The sequence below is a fragment of the Anguilla anguilla genome, chromosome 3, assembly GCF_013347855.1.
Source record: "Anguilla anguilla isolate fAngAng1 chromosome 3, fAngAng1.pri, whole genome shotgun sequence".
In the NCBI taxonomy this organism is placed as follows: Eukaryota; Metazoa; Chordata; class Actinopteri; order Anguilliformes; family Anguillidae; genus Anguilla; species Anguilla anguilla.
Window position 1 is genome coordinate 64,769,198 of NC_049203.1, and position 23,194 is coordinate 64,792,391.

The window sequence follows — 23,194 nt, forward strand, 5'->3', positions numbered from 1 at the left end:
TGCTAGCCGACTGCTTAACAAAGGAAAAACAGTACACAGCCGTGCGCGCACCCGACTACAGTGAGTAGCCTAATGTTAATTTAGCTAAAGTTCGCTAGTTACTTAGGTTAACACCTGAGCTCTTAATGGATACATATTACTAAAGCCATGTCCAACTTACTCTCATTCACAGACCCAAAACCCCTCCAAGTAAAAATAAATAAATAATGAGTCACGAATCATAATATTGAACATTTAGTAGAGCAAAACAGCCGGTGCCATATTCGGGTTGAAACTGCGCATGCGTCGTCCAGAACGGCTTTGTTTAAACTGCACATGGGTCGTCCTGAACCGCTTTCTCCAAGCCTGCAGCCAACTGAGGGCGGGGGAGCATGAATGTGACCGAAACTCAGAGCTCCGGTGAGTGTACTTCCACTTTCTGGTCATTTCGATGAACTCCATAGTTGGAAAAATCACGAACAGCCCCTTCATGTACCTAAGCAAAATGTAAAGTGGGAAATCAAAGGGTCAAGCAGCTCTTTGAAGACATTTTGGGCCTGTCAACTTATTGCACACGTCTAAGCTGTTGGGAAATGCCTCAGCCCTTGCGCTAGCAATGCAAATGGGTATAAAAATTTTAATGAATTAATCCTGAGTATATAACACTGGCCCTGGTAGTTATCCAAAAGTTTTGAATATACCGGAAATGATATTTTACTTTTGAGAAATACCTCTGTTGTGGCTTTACCAATGCAAACGAGCTGTAAAATTCAAACAAAAATTTGAGGCACTGATGACACCCTAACCCATCTTTCCCAGAAGCATTTAGAAAGCCCTGTTGCATATGACAGACTGATGTTCATCGATTTTTAGTTCTGCATGTAACACAATAGCCTACATCCACACATTTTGTTTAAAAGACTAGTGCAGTTAAAAATGAATCTCTTTTTAATCATATAGATCCACTCTTTCCAAAAAAAAAAAAGAAAAAAGACAACAAAAAAAAGAAGAAGCCCACAGCAGGTCAGTGTGAACATAGCACTCTCTGACACTCAAATTTTGTTTTCATGAAACCGTTTTCGGTGCCTTTTAATTTTGAAAAGTGGTACAATTGTTTGCCACTTTGCCATAATGTATACTGAGAAAAAAATTGTAATGTTCCATTATATATTAATCCATGTGTGTATTTAGGCGCACGTGTGAAAGCTATAGTTAATCCTAACCGCAGGCATGAATAGGACTGAAACTCCGAGCTCCTGTGAGTGTGGTCTTGCGGTCATTCAGATGAACTACACATTTGGAATAATTGGAAACGCCAACTCTCTGTGCCAAAACGTAAAGAGAGAAGTGAACGGGTCATGCAGCTCATTGAAGACATTGTGGGCCTGCCACCTTATTGCACACGTCTAAGCTGTTGGGAAATGCCTCTGCTGTGGCTTTACTGAAGTAACCAGGCCATGCAATTAATCCTTAGTAAGTAACACTGGCAATGGCAGTAATTCAAAAGTTCTGAATATGACAGAAAATTATATTTTACAATTTTTGTGCTATCAAATGTTGGTTGCACAATACTACAGTGATAAAACAACTGTAAATATACCTCTTACTGTACTGTGTGCCTTGTAGGCTATCCTCGTAGCACTTCCATTGGTTAATATCATTCAGTTCGTCAGTAGTCCACACACAAACACCATTCTTTACCACATTAACTTTTGTAGTTTGTAATATACATAGTGAGCCCCACAATGTTTGTAAAAAAGCCATACTATTCCTTGATTTGGTTATGTACTCTATGTACATAATTTCAGATTTGTAATCAAACCATTCATATGTGGTTAAAGTGCAGATTCTCAGCTTTTATTAAAGGCTATTTTAATACAGTTTGGTTTCACCACATAGAACCCCCCCGCCCTCGCCCCATTTCAGGGTTCCATAATGGTTGGGAAAACTGCTTTCACAGGTGTTTCTGATTAGTCAGGTGAGTTCAGTGGGGAATTTCTAAAATAATAGCACACCAAGAATCACATAAAAAAAAGTAAATATATGGGAAAATTCAGATTGGAATCAAAAATAAACTTTCTGTTTCCACAAACAAATTCCACTTTTTATACATAGAGCGGGCATCTCACAGTATCACTCAATAATAATTATGATTAAGGAATTTAAAAATAAAACCACTTCAAAAATCTTAGCCGACTAGAAAACTTTCACATTTCAACCAAATCTAGCCGGTTAACCAAATACAAATGGTAACATATACAACCTAGATGGAAACATGTACAATCTTAATGTTCAGTGAAAAATTTGGTTGAAAAGCGAAAGCTTCCTAGTGGGCTAGCACATAGCCAGGCTATATCAGGGTAAAACATGAGCAAAATTAGTGGTAAATAGAGCTAACCTAGTCTGTTTATGTCGAAACATCTGTCAACCTAGATTTCCATCCCTTCAAACATTTGGATACCATTTGTATTCGGTCTTTTTGCTCACTGAGAGACTAACGATACTGACCTTGAGTCATGAAACAATGCAGTTTGTATGCAAAATAATAAATTAATATGTATTTCAGGAATACAGATGAGTTCCCACAAAGATTATACAGATGCAAAAGCAATAGCTTCAAAGAAATAGGCAATTATTATTTAGCAAATAAGCTTGCGTACTGAGTTAAAGATTTTCCTGAGTCTCAGGTAGTATTCTACCTCGTGTCTCTCAGTCATCCAAAGATCCCGTAGACAAGCACGTTACCAACAGGCCACCTCCAAAGTAGCCAAAGTAGGCACAAATTATTTTGGTTAAATATACGTACGTCCAGTTTGTGTGTGTATCTGATGTTTTTATTAGAAGAAGAAGGAAAAAACACAAAATCCCCTAAATTTGGGGCTGTATTCTGAGAATGTGTAAATTTGTTTTTGAATTCTGTGTGTCTACACAGCATCAGCAGGTGCAGAAGTTAATGTTTTTAAGTGCTGAGAGCCTGTGGCCATTCTGGCTATTTCTGTAGGAAACCCTGAAAAGTGGCAAACTCTCAGTGCTGTATAGGTACGAGGCCTGCCACCTCACCAAGGCGTAACTTGGCTGGATGGCATACCTGCCATCCCAGTTCTGGAGGCACGAATAGAAAATTTTTAATTAATTATGAGTTTTGAATATAACTGTAATTAAATTTTACATAACCTGCGCAACCAAATGTTGGTGTGTGCAGAGGATGGTAGAGGGGTGCTGTGAGGACAGGGTCCAGCTCTATTTAAAGAGAGCTGGGACCAGAACAGAGACAGAAACAGGGGCGAACACACCTGCAGTCACACTCTCATTAGGACAACCTCAGAGGCACCATGAAACACACTATCCTGGTCTGCATAGTGCTGCTGGTTGCAGTGTTTGGTGAGTACCAGCAAGTTCAGGGCATGATGTTAAAATCTGTGTATATTTATTAACCTCTCCTTAAAAGGAGTCTTATTTTAGCCGTGTTATCCTTCTCGCCAGAAACAGAAAATGATAGCACAGACACGACGAGTTGGGGTCAATGTCTCGGCTCCCAATCTTTAGCTCAGGTCTAAATTCTATAACTGTTTGTTATTATAGCTAAAATATTATTTATAAGCGTTATTTTTATTGTGGCGGACAATCTTACCGCTGGGCCGCCACAGGAAAATCCACACTGTTGCTAGACTACGGGGAAACAATGCACGTTGAAGTATTCATCCGCAACACAACTATGACACTGAACTATGGCTGAGATGTGCTGAGCTATGACCTTACTGACCAACTGCCATTCCCAACAGAAAAGGGCACTGTCACGTCAACCTCATTCTTTCTTTCAGAGATCGCAGAGCCCTTCTTCGGGATGCGCGTCAGAGGTGATAAGGTTAGTTTGACATTGTCTTTACATGTAACAAGCCAAGTTTGAATAGAAAAAAAAGTCATTTGCATTCCCTGTGCTTATTTGTACAAAAGTTGTTCTAAGTCCCATGGTATTTGAATGTGTGTAAAATTAGCTTAATATGTCATATGTAATGTGCCTACCATATGCAATGCTGGGTAGAGCATTCAAAGTACTGTTTCTCACACAGATAAAAAACAAAACACAAAGAATAAAGAATCCAGTCTGAATTGATGTTCAGTATGATTTTTTTAGACCCCTCCTGGACTGTCTGACTCCTCTTCTGTAATATAGTTAACAGAACTGAGGATTGCACGAGACAGCATTATACGTTACGTTGTTAGAAAAGTGGCCTCGTGCAGGAGTGGTGACATGTTCAAATGCCAAGAAGCATAAAGGTTTACTCAGTTTGCTTCAGCAAATATTAATCAAATAAAGCATTGGCATGTAACCACATAAGCAGAAACTAAGTTACTAAGGATACGGCCCTTTGCAGAAAAGATACACAATCATAGAAACATAAAATATGAAAAATAAAAAAACATGTACACCCTTCAATTAATCACTGCTCTGTCATATCCTCCCATAACAGCCTAGATGCACGAAGGATGCTGAGAAAGGGACATGTCCTACCAACTGGGACCCTGTGTGCGGGACTGACAAAGTAACTTATAAGAACGAGTGTGAACTCTGTCGTGCCAACCTGTAAGTTGCAGATTTATCTTTCCTTCCCTTGTGTATTGATTGTTTTCTGTTGCACAACATAACACATTTGGACACTAATGCACAGAGGTGCATGGAGACCAACACTTGAGAGATTTATGTGCTCCTTTATTTTCATACTGGCTGACACAACACACAACAAAAAATGGTTTAAAAGACGAGGGCAATATCCAAGAGTCTGTGAGTGTCTTTCATCAGGCAGTTGCCTTGAATTGACAATAGAAAAAAATAATTTTATTGTGGAAGACCTACACAAGGCTGGACTCCACAAGTGCTCTACAGATACATGAACTCAGAGGAAGCTGGTCTGTGTGACACACTAAATAATCATATTATTTGCAGCCATGAATTACAGGAAATGTAGAAAATGAAATAGTTGTGTTTAGTATGGTTAATCACAGCATGTCTAGGGCACGTGGTTCTCAAAATCGGCACCTAATTAAGAAAAATTAACAGCTTGTTAAAATTCTGGGATTGCTGTTGAGGTTGGAATGAAAACCAGCATACACAGGGGTCCCCCAGGACCGATTTTGAGAACCACTGGTCTAGGGCACGTGAATCACGACCACGTGTTCAAATTAATATGATCAGCAAGATTCATATAAAAAAATACTGACCCCAAGCAGTGACATTCATCAATTTATGAATACCATAGTTGATATTTTTGGGAAAGTATGTAATAAGAAATCAATTTTTGTTTGTGGTGACTTTAATATAGACTTGTTAAAATATAATGAACATAAACTAACAACAGACTTTTGTAATGTAATGTTTAGTTTTGGTCTCTGGCCCCTTATTACATTACATTACATTACAAGCATTTAGCAGACGCTCTTATCCAGAGCGACGTACAACAAGTGCATTAGGTCAAGGTGCAGAGGTGCAAAAGAAACACACTAGAGTGAGTAAAGATCGTAGTGCCAGAAGTGACCACATAGATCAGGACTCCAACCCTGTAGAGTAACCTGTTCAGCAAACAACAATCCTACCAAGTACAAACTAGCACTGGAATCACATTTGCCTAATCAGACAAAAACAATCCCAAAACAAACCCAAAAACAAAACTTATTGATAATCCTAGTAGGATAACTAAAGAAAGTGCCACACTTATTGATAACATTTTTACTAATGTTCATGACCAAGCAACAAGTGGTTTGTTTTTAAGTGATATCAGTGATCATCTTCCTATTTTTGTGATTTCACATAATTTAAAGGTTAAATGTTCAGTTGGTGTAAGTGAGCCTTCTTGTAAATTAGTAAGAATAAGGACACCAGAAAGAATTGAGGCCTTAAAGATGGACCTTATAAATTACAGCTAGGATGAGGTGTATGTTGATGATCCTAATCAGGCCTATGATGCATTTGTGTTCACATTCATAGAGTTATATAACAAACATTGTCCTATTAGAAAGTGCTGGTTGAAGGATAAATATAAAGGAAAGCCATGGATGACAAAAAGTCTGCAAAGGGCATGCAAAAAGAAAAATGTACTTTATAAGAAATATTTACAACTGACAACCAGTGAAAGTGAAGAAAAATATAAGTTGTATAAGAATAAATTGATTTCCATTATGAGATTACAGAAGAAGGAATACTACAATAAAATATTAGAGGAGAGTAAAAACAACATTCAAAGGACTTGGAAAGTAATCAATCATATTATTCAGAATAGATGTTATAAATCTGAATTTCCGAGTTATTTTTTAAATAGCTCTGATGCTACAGTGGACAATATAAAAAGCATCGTTGATGATAATCTGTGTTTTCAAAGAGGTGTTTTTCCTAATAATATGAAATTAGCAAAGGCAATACCAATATTTAAAAATGGAGATAAGCACTACATGGATAATTATAGACCGGTGTCCCTTCTTCCTCAATTTTCAAAAATATTAGAGAAATTATTTGTGAAACAATTGGATCTCTTCATTGGTAAATATGAATTACTGAGTGAACACCAGTATGGATTTAGGGAAAATAGAACTACTACATATGCAGTAATGGAAATGGTAGAAGAAATAACAAAGGCAGTTGAAAATGATGAGTGTTCTATTGGTATTTTTATTGGCCTACATAAGGCTTTTGATACTATAGATCACAGCCAATTATTGAGAAAATTGGAGAAGTATGGAATAAGAGGTATAGCTTACTCTTGGCTGGAAAGCTACTTGGAAAATAGACAAATTAATGAAACTGTGTCAGGATTTAGGAAGGTCACCTGTGGGGTACCCCAGGGATCGGTGATTGGTCCAAAACATTTTTTTTACTTTATATTAATGATGTTTGCAATGTTACTGAAATGTTAAAATTTGTCATTTTTTCAGACGATACAAATTTATTTTGCTCTGGAAATTTTGTATGCTATTGAAAGGGAGCTGGAAATTCTCAAAACTTGGTTTGATGTTAATAAATTGTCTCTCAATATTAAGAAAACTAAATTTATGGTTTTTGGTAATCAAAAAGAAATTGATGGGGATATTGAATTAAAAATCTTTGATGTTGAAATTGAAGTTTTGAGTTTTTGAGACAAAATTCTTAGAGGTTGTGATTGATCATAAATTAACATGGAAACAACATATTGACTATATTAAAGGAAAAATTTCAAAGTCAATAGCAATCCTTTATAAATCTAGGGATATATTCAATTATAAGGCCTTGTATATAATTTATTGCTCACTTATACTTCCTTATATGTCTTATTGTGTGGAATTGTGGGGGTCGGCCTTTAAAACAACTATAAATTCAATAGTCTTACTACAGAAACGAGCCATACGTATTATTAATAAGGCTGGTTACTATGATCACACTAATCCAATGTTTATAAAATCCCATGTTATGAAATTTAATGATTTGGTATATTATAAAATAATGCAAATTATGTTTAGAGCTAAAACAAAGTCACTCCCAGATTGTGTATTACATTACATTACATTACAGGCATTTAGCAGACGCTCTTATCCAGAGCGACTTACACAACTATTTTTACACTGTATCCATTTATACAGCTGGATATATACTGAAGCAATGCAGGTTAAGTACCTTGCTCAAGGGTACAACGGCAGTGTCCTTACCCGGGAATCGAACCTGCGACCTTTCGGTTACAAGTCTAGTTCCTTACCCACTGTGCTACACTCCGTCCTAGTCCGTGTACAAAGGTTTTTTTCAATACAGGAGTGCAATTATGATTTGAGAGATGTTTGTAAATTCACTGTACAAAGAGCTAAAAAATGGATTAAAAGGAGATGTATTTCTATTGTTGGGGTTAAATTATGGAATAATGCTTAATATAAATGTAAGAATGTGTAAAAGAATGGTTTATAAAGCTATTTTTGAGGGTTACAATTGTGAATGATTTTTATTTTATTAAGTTTTATTTTTGGAGGGTAGCTTAAATTGATAAGAATGTAGGATAGGCACATATAAGCATTATGCTTCTGCTTGTGCCTTTTCGGTCGCTACCTAATACATAGATTGTTGACTTGTTTATACTGTCTAGACTGTTTATATTATATTGTATCGTGTGTGATGACTGAATAAAAAATACTACTACTACTACGTTTTTATTTAGGAGACAACCAAAAGACTCAAAAGGTGGCTATTTATTTAGTCATTGCCAACATAATATCAGGCATGAAGTGTTTTTCTGTGTATTGCCGCTGTGTCACTGTTCTATATTTCCGTTATAGGGCGAAAACCTTTAGAGTCAAGATCGTGAAACGTCATCAGTGTTGATCCGAAAATGGAAAGTGAACTGTCCGCAACAGTTCAACTGATTTCTCCTACATTGTTTTATGGATGGGAACGTAACGACTGTCGTGCAACACTTGCCCTACCTGCTTGCTCATCTGCTTGGAGTCCATGGGGAAGAATCTAGAAGGCCAACTGCATAGTCTGTAATCTGCAGACTACTGCTTATTCATAATCTGTACCCTGCCGCTTGAGTGTATTCTGTACACCGCATCAATAAAGTAATACAGCATTCAGCACGCGCATCTTCCATCATTACGAGTTTGTAGTTGTGTCATGACTCACAGTCTACAGGACAGAAGTTTCTGACTGCTGTGTACAATGAATGCTATCTGTGGTGACCGCAGTGATAAATGACTGTTGAAGAGACTCCTGTCAGCAACCCAAAGAATCAACATACACAGGGTATTAGGCATTAGAATAGAATGCGTAAATAGGCAACAAATAGAATTCAGTCAGGACAACTCACATATTTAGATTAAATGTTTTTAAAAATGCGTAAGTATATTCTTTTGGTTTGGTGCAAAAATGGGAGGCAAAAATAATTAACACCCCTTGATGGCGTAATACGGCTACATTATCTCACTTCATCGCAACTGCATGAATGTGAAATTAGTTCATCTGTTGTATTTAAAAGTCACGTGTCAATGGAATCGTGGGAAGGTGTCTGTAAACAGCGAGCTAGGAGTTTGGCTACACTATCACACGTGAAATTTTAAATGAAAGTTATTGGTTAAATTAAAGGTTTTGATAAAAACAAGACAGAGCTATCAAGCTGTACTAAGGACTAACATTAGGATTTTTCTTTAATTAGTGCCTGCACTTTTTAAACCTCATTCATCAAGAGCTGTTCATACTTACAGTCATCAAATAAAATAGCGTATTCGTTTAAATGTGGCTTTATTCAAATGAAAAACAAGTGAAGATATAAGCACAACACTTTTGCGTTCCAGCGTGTCTTACCTGCCAAAACAAATGTATTATTCTTCTCGCAGTAACCGTGCATATTATTATGGAGAAATTCAAAGTTTTAAAGTGCTTTTGGGCCATTTGTTACGCAAGGTATCAGCTGTCATAACGTTGATATTTACTGTAAATTTAAAGAAGCAGGGGAAATTGAATAATCCAGTAGTGAAGATGTAATAAAGATACATACCCTAACTGGGAATGACATGTTTCGCTGCCAGAAAGAAAATGCTCGCCCACAGAATGCTCTGAAGTGATCTGTCTATGAAATTATAAATAATAAGGAAATGTCATGTGCGAGGTGAACGTTCAGTTCATCAAACAAGAATTCCAATTTTAACTAGCTCAAATGTAATTCTGGATATCAAAAATACCTATTTTAACTAGTTAAAATTGAATTTCTAATATCAAGAATTCAAATAATAGCGAGATAAAATTTAATTCTTGATATCAATAACTAGTTGAATAAAAACTTAAATGGCTTGCCATATATTTTAATACATTTTGGTTTCACCACATAGGAATAACAGGACTTTCTATACATAGCCCCCCATTTCGGGGCACCATAATGTTAGAGATCATTGGTTTCACAGGTGTTTTCAATTAGTCAGGTGTGTTCAATTGCCTCTTAACTGCAAGTATAAGATAACCTAAGTTTCTAGTCCTGACTCTAGGCTTCTAATCACTTTTGGAGCCTGTTATAGTCATTTGTTAACATGAGGACATGAATTGTGCCAATGAAAATAAAGGAACCTATTATGAGGTTGAGAAATATGAAAAAAAACACACAAAAAAAACAGTCAGACATAGGCCAAATCTTAGGCTTACCACAAATGAACTGTTCTGAACATCATTAAGAAGAGAACACTGGTGAGTTCCGTAAACACAAAGGGCCTGGTAGACCAAGGAAGACCTGTACAGCTGATGACCCGAGAATTTTTAATAATACTGAGGAAAAGCCCCAAAAACACCTGTTCTACTCATTCTGCTGCTGCTATCGGCAGTCACATCATCGGCGAAAGCAGCTGAAACAGTGCCTGTAGCAGCTAGTTCTTGTTCTGTTCTTGCTCTTGCTTTCAGAGACCTCAGCCTTTCCCAGAGCCGTACTACCGCTCCAAACCAGAATGGGGAGGCACTACAGGGGGGAAAGTATGACATCATGTTGACAAGTAACAAGCCAAGTTTGAAGAGGAAAAAAGTCATTTGCATTCCCTGTGCTTATCTGCGCATAACCTGCACAGGGTTCCAAGTTCCTGTGGTATTTGAATATGTGTAAAATGACCTTAATATGTGTAGTCATGCCACATGTAATGCTGGGCAGTGTGTTCAAAGTACTGTTTGTACTTGACGTACTTATGTACTTATCTGTCTGTCACATAGATTTAGGAGACAATCAAGTAAATTACAGGCAGATAACCCAAAACAAGCAAAAAAACACAAAAGGTGGCTATTTAGTCATGACATGCTCGCATCTGAGACAGTCCTTTATATTTCTATCTCTATGGCGAATGGCCATGTTACAGTTATTTCTTACATTTTTACATGGCACTAGTTTAGTAAATGGATATTCACTGGAGCAAATTGAGTTAAGCATTTTGCCTGGAGGGAAAGAGGGGTCTAAAATATTCAGACTGGACAACACCAGCGCAGCCTGGAGTGGCAGTGTAGTATAATGGGTAAGGAACTGGTTTTGTAACCTAAAGGTCACGGGTTCAATTCCTGGTTAAGACACTGCCATTATACCCTTGAGCAAGGTACTTAACCTGCATTGCTTCAGTATATATCCAGCTGTTTAAATGGATGCAGGGTAAATGTTATGTTACAGTTGTGTAAGTGGCTCTAGATAAGAGCATCTGCTACATGCCTGTAATGGATTCTTTTTTATTTGTGTTTTCTTTTTATCCATATGAAAAACATTACTCTAAATGCACTACCCAGCATTACATGTGGTACCCATGACACATTAGTGTAATTTTATACACAATCAAATACCACGAGAGTTGAAAACCTTTCCTTGCTGTCTATTTTTTAGTCTGTTTTTTTACGTCTGAAACTTAAAGCAGAATTTTCATTGCAAATTAGTACGGGGACGTTTTTTCCCCCTTGTTTTGTTACTTGCCAACATAACATCAGGCTTGAAGTGTTTTTCTGTGTATTTCTATTGCAGCTGTGGCACTGTGCTATATTTCACTTACAGGGAAAAGGGGACGAACGTCATGATGTGGCCCCATGGGCATGTTGATCCAAAAAAGTACCTAAATGTACTGATGTACCTAAATGTCCAATGGAGAGACGTATTATTTGTGGGCCTGGATCATTTGTGGTGCTGTAATCAGCAGGAAGAAGAAGAAGAAGAAGGAAAAAACACAAAATCCCCTAAATTTGGGGCTTTATTCTGAGAATGTGTAAATTTGTTTTTGAATTCTGTGTGTCTACACAAGGTCAGCAGGTGCAGAAGTTAATGTTTTTAAGTGCTGAGAGCCTGTGGCCATTCTGGCTATTTCTGTAGGAAACCCTGAAAAGTGGCAAACTCTCAGTGCTGTATAGGTACGAGGCCTGCCACCTCACCAAGGCGTAACTTGGCTGGATGGCATACCTGCCATCCCAGTTCTGGAGGCACAAATAGAAAAATTTTAATTAATTCTGAGTTTTGAATATAACTGGAATTAAATTTTACATAACCTGCGCAACCAAATGTTGGTGTGTGCAGAGGATGGTAGGGGGGGTGCTGTGGGGACAGGGTCCAGCTCCATTTAAAGAGAGTTGGGACCAGAACAGAGACAGAAACAGGGGCAAACACACCTGCAGTCACACTCTCATTAGGACAACCTCAGAGGCACCATGAAACACACTATCCTGGTCTGCATAGTGCTGCTGGTCGCAGTGTCTGATGAGTACCAGCAAGCTCAGGGCATGATGTTAAAATCTCTGTATATTTATTAACCTCTCCTTAAAAGGAGTCTTATTTTAGCCGCTCCAAAATACATTTGTTTATCCTGTCCGTGGGGTTGAAGGTGTGGATTGTGAATGGGTTTTTTTTTCTTTTTTGATGACATTTAAGGGAGTCTTATTTGAGCTGGTTTAAATATATTTGAGCAGACTGTTATCGTTGCTTCTTTGGGTTGAACACTTCAGATTAAAGTGCAGATTCTCAACTTTTACTGAAGTGTATTTTTACGGCAAGCCGTTAAAGCTTTTATTCAATTTGTTTTTGATATAGAGAATTCCATTTTAACTACTTACAATACAAATTCTTGAAATCAAGAATTCCATTTTAACTAGTAATAATATGAATTCTTGATATCAACTATTCAATTTTAACTAGTAAAAATAAGAATTTTTGATATCAAGAATTACATTTGAACTAGCTAAAAATGGAATTTTTGATATCCAGATATCCAGCTAGTTCTAACATTAATGAGCTTCATTTTCATGTGTCTGTGTCCATGAAGGCAAAGTAACATGTGCATTGTGACTTTCTTAAAGGACCGAGCACCAAAAGGGAAAAATAACATGAAAAATTATTCTATAATAATCTCGAGAGAGTGGAACAATTTGCTTTATTATTATTCGTTTATTTATTCCTTTTTTAAGTGAATTTCTGCACTTTTTTATTTTATGAGAACTTTTTTATTTGTTATTTTATATCTTACTCTATTTTGTTCTTATTCTGTGTTTCATCATGTATCTAAGGTGAATTGCCTTTGTGTATGAAAGGTTCTATACAAATAAACTTGCCTTGCCTTGCCTTTATAATTATAATTTTTATATGTAGAGCTGAACAAGCAAACAGGCTGCATGCTCTGGGAGTTTTACTTACGCCTTGCCCCTGTGGTAGAAAACAATGGGAGGTAAAAATCATCAGCACCACTTGATGGCGTAATACAACTACATTAGGCTGTCTCACTTTATCATCCAGACCCCGAATCGCCCTGTGTTATCCTTCTCGCCAGAAACAGAAAATGATAGCACAGACACGGCGAGTTGGGGTCAATGTCCACTGTTGTTGCCAATATTGTCTCGGCTCCCAATCTTTAGCTCAGGTGAAATTCTATAACTGTTTGTTATTATAGCTAGAATATTATTTATAAGCGTTATTTTTATTGTGGCGGACAATCTTACCGCTGGGCCGCCACAGGAAAATCCACACTGTTGCTAGACTACGGGGAAACAATGCGTGTTGAAGTATTCATCCGCAACACAACTATGACACTGGACTATGGCTGAGATGTGCTGAGCTATGACCTTACTGACCAACTGCCATTCCCAACAGAAAAGGGCACTGACACGTCAACCTCATTCTTTCTTTCAGAGATCGCAGCGTTTTTCCCACCACAGCCCCGTTGGGTGAGGCACTACAGAGGGGAAGTCTGACATTGTGTTTACATGTAACAAGCCAAGTTTGAAGAGAAAAAAGTCATTTGCATTCCCTGTGCTTATTTGTACAAAAGTTGTTCTAAGTCCCATGGTATTTGAATGTGTGTAAAATTAGCTTAATATGTCATATGTAATGTGCCTACCATATGTAATGCTGGGTAGAGCATTCAAAGTACTGTTTCTCACACAGATAAAAAACTAAACACAAAGAATAAAGAATCCAGTCTGAATTGATGTTCAGTATGATTTTTTTAGACCCCTCCTGGACTGTCTGACTCCTCTTCTGTAATATAGTTAACAGAACTGAGGATTGCATGAGACAGCATTATACGTTACGTTGTTAGAAAAGTGGCCTCGTGCAGGAGTGGTGACATGTTCAAATGCCAAGAAGCATAAAGGTTTACTCAGTTTGCTTCAGCAAATATTCATCAAATAAAGCATTGGCATGTAACCACATAAGCAGAAACTAAGTGACTAAGGATACGGCCCTTTGCAGAACAGATACACAATCATAGAAACAAAATATGAAAAAAAACATGTACACCCTTCAATTAATGGCTGCTCTGTCATATCTTCCCATAACAGCCTAGATGCACGGCGGATGCTGAGAAAGGGAAATGTCCTACCAACTGGAGCCCTGTGTGCGGGACTGACAGAGTAACTTATAAGAACGAGTGTGAACTCTGTCGTGCCAACCTGTAAGTTGCAGATTTATCTTTCCTTCCCTTGTGTATTGATTGTTTTCTGTTGCACAACATAACACATTTGGACACTAATGCACAGAGGTGCATGGAGACCAACACTTGAGAGATTTATGTGCTCCTTTATTTTCATACTGGCTGACATGAAAGCATACAGTATAATAGAAAATGCACTGCTTCTTGTGCCTCTCTGGGCCAAACATTAGGTATAGCCACACAACAAAAAATGGTTTAAAAGACGAGGGCAATATCCAAGAGTCTGTGAGTGTCTTTCATCAGGCAGTTGCCTTGAATTGACAATAGAAAAAAATAATTTTATTGTGGAAGACCTACAGAAGGCTGGACTCCACAAGTGCTCTACAGATACATGAACTCAGAGGAAGCTGGTCTGTGTGACACACTAAATAATCATATTATTTGCAGCCATGAATTACAGGAAATGTAGAAAATCAAATAGTTGTGTTTAGTATGGTTAATCACAGCATGTCTAGGGCACGTGGTTCTCAAAATCGGCACCTAATTAAGAAAAATTAACAGCTTGTTAAAATTCTGGGATTGCTGTTGAGGTTGGAATGAAAACCAGCATACACAGGGGTCCCCCAGGACCGATTTTGAGAACCACTGGTCTAGGGCACGTGAATCACGACCACATGTTCAAATTAATATGATCAGCAAGATTCATATAAAAAAATACTGACCCCAAGCAGTGACATTGATCAATTTATGAATACCGTAGTTGATATTTTTGGGAAAGTATGTAATAAGAAATCAATTTTTGTTTGTGGTGACTTTAATATAGACTTGTTAAAATATAATGAACATAAACTAACAACAGACTTTTGTAATGTAATGTTTAGTTTTGGTCTCTGGCCGCTTATTGATAAACCTAGTAGGATAACTAAAGAAAGTGCCACACTTATTGATAACATTTTTACTAATGTTCATGACCAAGCAACAAGTGGTTTGTTTTTAAGTGATATCAGTGATCATCTTCCTATTTTTGTGATTTCACATAATTTAAAGGTTCAATGTTCAGTTGGTGTAAGTGAGCCTTGTTGTAAATTAGTAAGAATAAGGACACCAGAAAGAATTGAGGCCTTAAAGATGGACTTTATAAATTACAGCTGGGATGAGGTGTATGTTGATGATCCTAATCAGGCCTATGATGCATTTTTGTTCACATTCATAGAGTTATATAACAAACATTGTCCTATTAGAAAGTGCTGGTTGAAGGATAAATATAAAGGAAAGCCATGGATGACAAAAAGTCTGCAAAGGGCATGCAAAAAGAAAAATGTACTTTATAAGAAATATTTACAACTGACAACCAGTGAAAGTAAAGAAAAATATAAGTTGTATAAGAATAAATTGATTCCCATTATGAGATTACAGAAGAAGGAATACTACAATAAAATATTAGAGGAGAGTAAAAACAACATTCAAAGGACTTGGAAAGTAATCAATCATATTATTCAGAATAGATGTTATAAATCTGAATTTCCAAGTTATTTTTTAAATAGCTCTGATGCTACAGTGGACAATATAAAAAGCATCGTTGATGATAATCTGTCTTTTCAAAGAGGTGTTATTCCTAATAATATGAAATCAGCAAAGGTAATACCAATATTTAAAAATGGAGATAAGCACTACATGGATAATTATAGACCGGTGTCCCTTCTTCCTCAATTTTCAAAAATATTAGAGAAATTATTTGTGAAACAACTGGATCTCTTCATTGGTAAATATGAATTATTGAGTGAACACCAGTATGGATTTAGGGAAAATAGAACTACTACATATGCAGTAATGGAGATGGTAGAAGAAATAACAAAGGCAGTTGAAAATGATGAGTGTTCTATTGGTATTTATATTGACCTACAGAAGGCTTTTGATACTATAGATCACAGCCAATTATTGAGAAAATTGGAGAAGTATGGAATAAAGCTACTTGGAAAATAGGCAGCAATGAAACTGTGTCAGGATTTAGGAAGGTCACCTGTGGGGTACCCCAGGGATCGGTGATTGGTCCAAAACATTTTTTTTTACTTTATATTAATGATGTTTGCAATGTTACTGAAATGTTAAAATTTATCATTTTTGCAGACGATACAAATTTATTTTGCTCTGGGGAAAACGTAAAGGAACTTTTGTATGCTATTGAAAGGGAGCTGGAAATTCTCAACTTGGTTTGATGTTAATAAATTGTCTCTCAATATTAAGAAAACTAAATTTATGGTTTTTGGTAATCAAAAATAAATTGATGGGGATATTGAATAAAAAATCTGTGATGTTGAAATTGAAATAGTTTTTGAGACAAAATTCTTAGAGGTTGTGATTGATCATAAATTAACATGGAAACAACATATTGACTATATTAAAGGAAAAATTTCAAAGTCAATAGCAATCCTTTATAAATCTAGGGATATATTCAATTATAAGGCCTTGTATATAATTTATTGCTCACTTATACTTCCTTATATGTCTTACTGTGTGGAATTGTGTGGGTCGGCCTTTAAAACGACTATAAATTCAATAGTCTTACTACAAAAACGAGCCATACGTATTATTAATAAGGCTGGTTACTATGATCACACTAATCCAATGTTTATAAAATCCCATGTTATGAAATTTAATGATTTGGTATATTATAAAATAATGCAAATTATGTTTAGAGCTAAAACAAAGTCACTCCCAGATTGTGTACAAAGGTTTTTTTCAATACAGGAGTGCAATTATGATTTGAGAGATGTTTGTAAATTCACTGCACAAAAAGCTAAAAAAGGGATTAAAAGGAGATGTATTTCTATTGTTGGGGTTAAATTATGGAATAATGCTAATATAAATGTAAGAATGTGTAACTCGCTTTTTGTTTTCAAAAGAATGGTTTATAAAGCTATTTTTGAGGGTTACAATTGTGAATGATTTTTATTTTATTAAGTTTTATTTTTGGAGGGTAGCTTAAATTGATAAGAATGTAGGATAGGCATATATAAGCATTATGCTTCTGCCTGTGCCTTTTCAGTCGCTACCTAATACATAGATTGTTGACTTGTTTATACTGTCTACGCTGTTTATATTATATTGTATTGTGTGTGATGACTGAATAAAAAATACTACTACTACTACTACTACTACATGTTTTTATTTAGGAGACAACCAAAAGACTCAAAAGGTGGCTATTTAGCCATGACATGCTCGCATCAGAGACACCTGAGTCTTTTATTTTTCTATGATCGTTTATCTGTATGGCAAATGGCCATGTTACCGTTATTTCTTACATTTTTACATGCCACAAGTTTAGCAAATGAATATTTACTGGATCAAACTGAGTTAAACATTTTGCCTGGGCAGGGTAGGAGGGGTCTAAAAACATCAGACTGTACACCAGAGCAGCCTGGATTCTGTTTTATTTGTGTTTTCTTTTTATCCATATGAGAAACATTACTCTAAATACACTACCCAGCATTACATGTGGTACACATGACATATTCATGTAATTTTAGACACATTCGAATACCACAGGCCTTGGAACCCTTTATCGTACAACTTTCAAACCTTTTGTTTTATGGTTGAAATTTAAAGCAGAATTTTTAAATTGAAAATTAGTATGGGGACTATATTTTCTCCAAACTTGGTTCATTTTTTGCCAACATAATATCAGGCATGAAGTGTTTTTCTGTGTATTGCAGCTGTGACATTGTTCTATATTTCCGTTATAGGCGGAAAACCTCTAAAGTCAGGATCCGGTCCCGTTATCAGTGTTGATCTGAAAATGGAAAGTAATCTGCCCGCAACAGTTCAACTGATTTCTCCTACATTGTTTTATGGATGGGAATGTAACGACTGTCGTGCAACACTTGCCCTACCTGCTTGCTCATCTGCTTGGAGTCCATGGGGAAGAATCTAGAAGGCCAACTGCATAGTCTGTAATCTGGAGACTACTGCTTATTCATAATCTGTACCCTGCCGCTTGAGTGTATTCTGTACACCGCATCAATAAAGTAATACAGCATTCAGCACGCGCATCTTCCATCAGGACAAGTTTGTAGTTGTGTCATGACTCACAGTCTACAGGACAGACGTTTCTGACTGCTGTGTACAATGAATGCTATCTGTGGTGACAGTACACAGCCGTGCGTGCACCCGACTACAGTGAGTAGCCTAATGTTAAATTAGCTAAAGTTCGCTAGTTAGTTAGCTAACGTTAACACCTGAGCTCTTAATAGATACATATTACTAAAGCCATGTCCAACTTACTCTCATTCACAGACCCAAAACCCCTCCAGGTAAAAATAAATAAATAATGAGTCACGAATCATAATATTGAACATTTAGTAGAGCAAAACAGCCGGTGCCATATTCGGGTTGAAACTGCGCATGCGTCGTCCAGAACGGCTTTGTTTAAACTGCACATGGGTCGTCCTGAACCGCTTTCTCCAAGCCTGCAGCCAACTGAGGGCGGGGGAGCATGAATGTGACCGAAACTCAGAGCTCCGGTGAGTGTACTTCCACTTTCTGGTCATTTCGATGAACTCCATAGTTGGAAAAATCACGAACAGCCCCTTCATGTACCTAAGCAAAATGTAAAGTGGGAAATCAAAGGGTCAAGCAGCTCTTTGAAGACATTTTGGGCCTGTCAACTTATTGCACACGTCTAAGCTGTTGGGAAATGCCTCAGCCCTTGCGCTAGCAATGCAAATGGGTATAAAAATTTTAATGAATTAATCCTGAGTATATAACACTGGCCCTGGTAGTTATCCAAAAGTTTTGAATATACCGGAAATGATATTTTACTTTTGAGAAATACCTCTGTTGTGGCTTTACCAATGCAAACGAGCTGTAAAATTCAAACAAAAATTTGAGGCACTGATGACACCCTAACCCATCTTTCCCAGAAGCATTTAGAAAGCCCTGTTGCATATGACAGACTGATGTTCATCGATTTTTAGTTCTGCATGTAACACAATAGCCTACATCCACACATTTTGTTTAAAAGACTAGTGCAGTTAAAAATGAATCTCTTTTTAATCATATAGATCCACTCTTTCCAAAAAAAAAAAGAAAAAAGACAACAAAAAAAAGAAGAAGCCCACAGCAGGTCAGTGTGAACATAGCACTCTCTGACACTCAAATTTTGTTTTCATGAAACCGTTTTCGGTGCCTTTTAATTTTGAAAAGTGGTACAATTGTTTGCCACTTTGCCATAATGTATACTGAGAAAAAAATTGTAATGTTCCATTATATATTAATCCATGTGTGTATTTAGGCGCACGTGTGAAAGCTATAGTTAATCCTAACCGCAGGCATGAATAGGACTGAAACTCCGAGCTCCTGTGAGTGTGGTCTTGCGGTCATTCAGATGAACTACACATTTGGAATAATTGGAAACGCCAACTCTCTGTGCCAAAACGTAAAGAGAGAAGTGAACGGGTCATGCAGCTCATTGAAGACATTGTGGGCCTGCCACCTTATTGCACACGTCTAAGCTGTTGGGAAATGCCTCTGCTGTGGCTTTACTGAAGTAACCAGGCCATGCAATTAATCCTTAGTAAGTAACACTGGCAATGGCAGTAATTCAAAAGTTCTGAATATGACAGAAAATTATATTTTACAATTTTTGTGCTATCAAATGTTGGTTGCACAATACTACAGTGATAAAACAACTGTAAATATACCTCTTACTGTACTGTGTGCCTTGTAGGCTATCCTCGTAGCACTTCCATTGGTTAATATCATTCAGTTCGTCAGTAGTCCACACACAAACACCATTCTTTACCACATTAACTTTTGTAGTTTGTAATATACATGGTGAGCCCCACAATGTTTGTAAAAAAGCCATACTATTCCTTGATTTGGTTATGTACTCTATGTACATAATTTCAGATTTGTAATCAAACCATTCATATGTGGTTAAAGTGCAGATTCTCAGCTTTTATTAAAGGCTATTTTAATACAGTTTGGTTTCACCACATAGAACCCCCCCCGCCCTCGCCCCATTTCAGGGTTCCATAATGGTTGGGAAAACTGCTTTCACAGGTGTTTCTGATTAGTCAGGTGAGTTCAGTGGGGAATTTCTAAAATAATAGCACACCAAGAATCACATAAAAAAAAGTAAATATATGGGAAAATTCAGATTGGAATCAAAAATAAACTTTCTGTTTCCACAAACAAATTCCACTTTTTATACATAGAGTGGGCATCTCACAGTATCACTCAATAATAATTATGATTAAGGAATTTAAAAATAAAACCACTTCAAAAATCTTAGCCGACTAGAAAACTTTCACATTTCAACCAAATCTAGCCGGTTAACCAAATACAAATGGTAACATATACAACCTAGATGGAAACATGTACAATCTTAATGTTCAGTGAAAAATTTGGTTGAAAAGCGAAAGCTTCCTAGTGGGCTAGCACATAGCCAGGCTATATCAGGGTAAAACATGAGCAAAATTAGTGGTAAATAGAGCTAACCTAGTCTGTTTATGTCGAAACATCTGTCAACCTAGATTTCCATCCCTTCAAACATTTGGATACCATTTGTATTCGGTCTTTTTGCTCACTGAGAGACTAACGATACTGACCTTGAGTCATGAAACAATGCAGTTTGTATGCAAAATAATAAATTAATATGTATTTCAGGAATACAGATGAGTTCCCACAAAGATTATACAGATGCAAAAGCAATAGCTTCAAAGAAATAGGCAATTATTATTTAGCAAATAAGCTTGCGTACTGAGTTAAAGATTTTCCTGAGTCTCAGGTAGTATTCTACCTCGTGTCTCTCAGTCATCCAAAGATCCCGTAGACAAGCACGTTACCAACAGGCCACCTCCAAAGTAGCCAAAGTAGGCACAAATTATTTTGGTTAAATATACGTACGTCCAGTTTGTGTGTGTATCTGATGTTTTTATTAGAAGAAGAAGGAAAAAACACAAAATCCCCTAAATTTGGGGCTGTATTCTGAGAATGTGTAAATTTGTTTTTGAATTCTGTGTGTCTACACAACATCAGCAGGTGCAGAAGTTAATGTTTTTAAGTGCTGAGAGCCTGTGGCCATTCTGGCTATTTCTGTAGGAAACCCTGAAAAGTGGCAAACTCTCAGTGCTGTATAGGTACGAGGCCTGCCACCTCACCAAGGCGTAACTTGGCTGGATGGCATACCTGCCATCCCAGTTCTGGAGGCACGAATAGAAAATTTTTAATTAATTATGAGTTTTGAATATAACTGTAATTAAATTTTACATAACCTGCGCAACCAAATGTTGGTGTGTGCAGAGGATGGTAGAGGGGTGCTGTGAGGACAGGGTCCAGCTCTATTTAAAGAGAGCTGGGACCAGAACAGAGATTCAAGTCTTACTACAAAAACGAGCCATACGTATTATTAATAAGGCTGGTTACTATGATCACACTAATCCAATGTTTATAAAATCCCATGTTATGAAATTTAATGATTTGGTATATTATAAAATAATGCAAATTATGTTTAGAGCTAAAACAAAGTCACTCCCAGATTGTGTACAAAGGTTTTTTTCAATACAGGAGTGCAATTATGATTTGAGAGATGTTTGTAAATTCACTGTACAAAAAGCTAAAAAAGGGATTAAAAGGAGATGTAGGCTATTTCTATTGTTGGGGTTAAATTATGGAATAATGCTAATATAAATGTAAGAATGTGTAACTCGCTTTTTGTTTTCAAAAGAATGGTTTATAAAGCTATTTTTGAGGGTTACAATTGTGAATGATTTTTATTTTATTAAGTTTTATTTTTGGAGGGTAGCTTAAATTGATAAGAATGTAGGATAGGCATATATAAGCATTATGCTTCTGCCTGTGCCTTTTCAGTCGCTACCGAATACATAGATTGTTGACTTGTTTATACTGTCTACGCTGTTTATATTATATTGTATTGTGTGTGATGACTGAATAAAAAATACTACTACTACTACGTTTTTATTTAGGAGACAACCAAAAGACTCAAAAGGTGGCTATTTAGCCATGACATGCTCGCATCGGAGACACCTGAGTCTTTTATTTTTCTATGATCGTTTATCTGTATGGCAAATGGCCATGTTACCGTTATTTCTTACATTTTTACATGCCACAAGTTTAGCAAATGAATATTTACTGGATCAAACTGAGTTAAACATTTTGCCTGGGCAGGGTAGGAGGGGTCTAAGAACATCAGACTGTACACCAGAGCAGCCTGGATTCTGTTTTATTTGGGTTTTCTTTTTATCCATATGAGAAACATTACTCTAAATACACTACCCAGCATTACATGTGGTACACATGACATATTCATGTAATTTTAGACACATTCGAATACCACAGGCCTTGGAACCCTTTATCGTACAACTTTCAAACCTTTTGTTTTATGGTTGAAATTTAAAGCAGAATTTTTAAATTGAAAATTAGTATGGGGACTATATTTTCTCCAAACTTGGTTCATTTTTTGCCAACATAATATCAGGCATGAAGTGTTTTTCTGTGTATTGCAGCTGTGACATTGTTCTATATTTCCGTTATAGGCGGAAAACCTCTAAAGTCAGGATCCGGTCCCGTTATCAGTGTTGATCTGAAAATGGAAAGTAATCTGCCCGCAACAGTTCAACTGATTTCTCCTACATTGTTTTATGGATGGGAACGTAACGACTGTCGTGCAACACTTGCCCTACCTGCTTGCTCATCTGCTTGGAGTCCATGGGGAAGAATCTAGAAGGCCAACTGCATACTCTGTAATCTGGAGACTACTTCTTATTCATAATCTGTACCCTGCCGCTTGAGTGTATTCTGTACACCGCACCAATAAAGTAATACAGCA

At 36.8% G+C, this 23,194-nt stretch overlaps 2 protein-coding genes and 1 long non-coding RNA gene across 6 annotated transcripts in view; all 3 read left to right on the forward strand.

Moving 5' to 3' along the window:
* Positions 1–302: 302 nt before the first annotated feature.
* LOC118223951 (trypsin inhibitor ClTI-1-like) lies at positions 303–8,562 on the forward strand. 2 transcript variants are annotated; one of them, XM_035411068.1, is made up of 4 exons: positions 303–399; positions 3,801–3,844; positions 4,452–4,564; positions 8,266–8,562. In XM_035411068.1, the coding sequence occupies exons 1-4, from the start codon at positions 372–374 to the stop codon at positions 8,309–8,311; spliced, it is 231 nt and encodes a 76-aa protein (XP_035266959.1). In that variant the 5' UTR covers positions 303–371; the 3' UTR covers positions 8,312–8,562. The 2 variants fall into 2 exon arrangements, with proteins under 2 accessions (XP_035266959.1, XP_035266958.1); XM_035411067.1 differs by lacking the exon at positions 303–399 and adding an exon at positions 3,114–3,360.
* Positions 8,563–14,285: 5,723 nt separating this feature from the next.
* Positions 14,286–18,386, forward strand: LOC118223956. The gene is made up of 2 exons (XR_004764534.1): positions 14,286–14,367; positions 18,090–18,386. It is a non-coding gene; the product is annotated as an uncharacterized LOC118223956 (long non-coding RNA).
* A 391-nt stretch (positions 18,387–18,777) lies between these two features.
* Positions 18,778–23,194, forward strand: part of LOC118223950 (trypsin inhibitor ClTI-1-like) — a 42,494-nt gene continuing 38,077 nt past the window's right edge. For 2 of the 3 annotated variants that reach the window (XM_035411066.1, XM_035411063.1), the window contains exon 1: positions 18,778–18,866. In XM_035411066.1, the coding sequence (XP_035266957.1) occupies positions 18,839–18,866 (28 nt within the window). In that variant the 5' untranslated portion in view covers positions 18,778–18,838. The remainder of the gene's footprint in view (positions 18,867–23,194) is intronic. The other variant, XR_004764531.1, reaches the window with a different exon arrangement.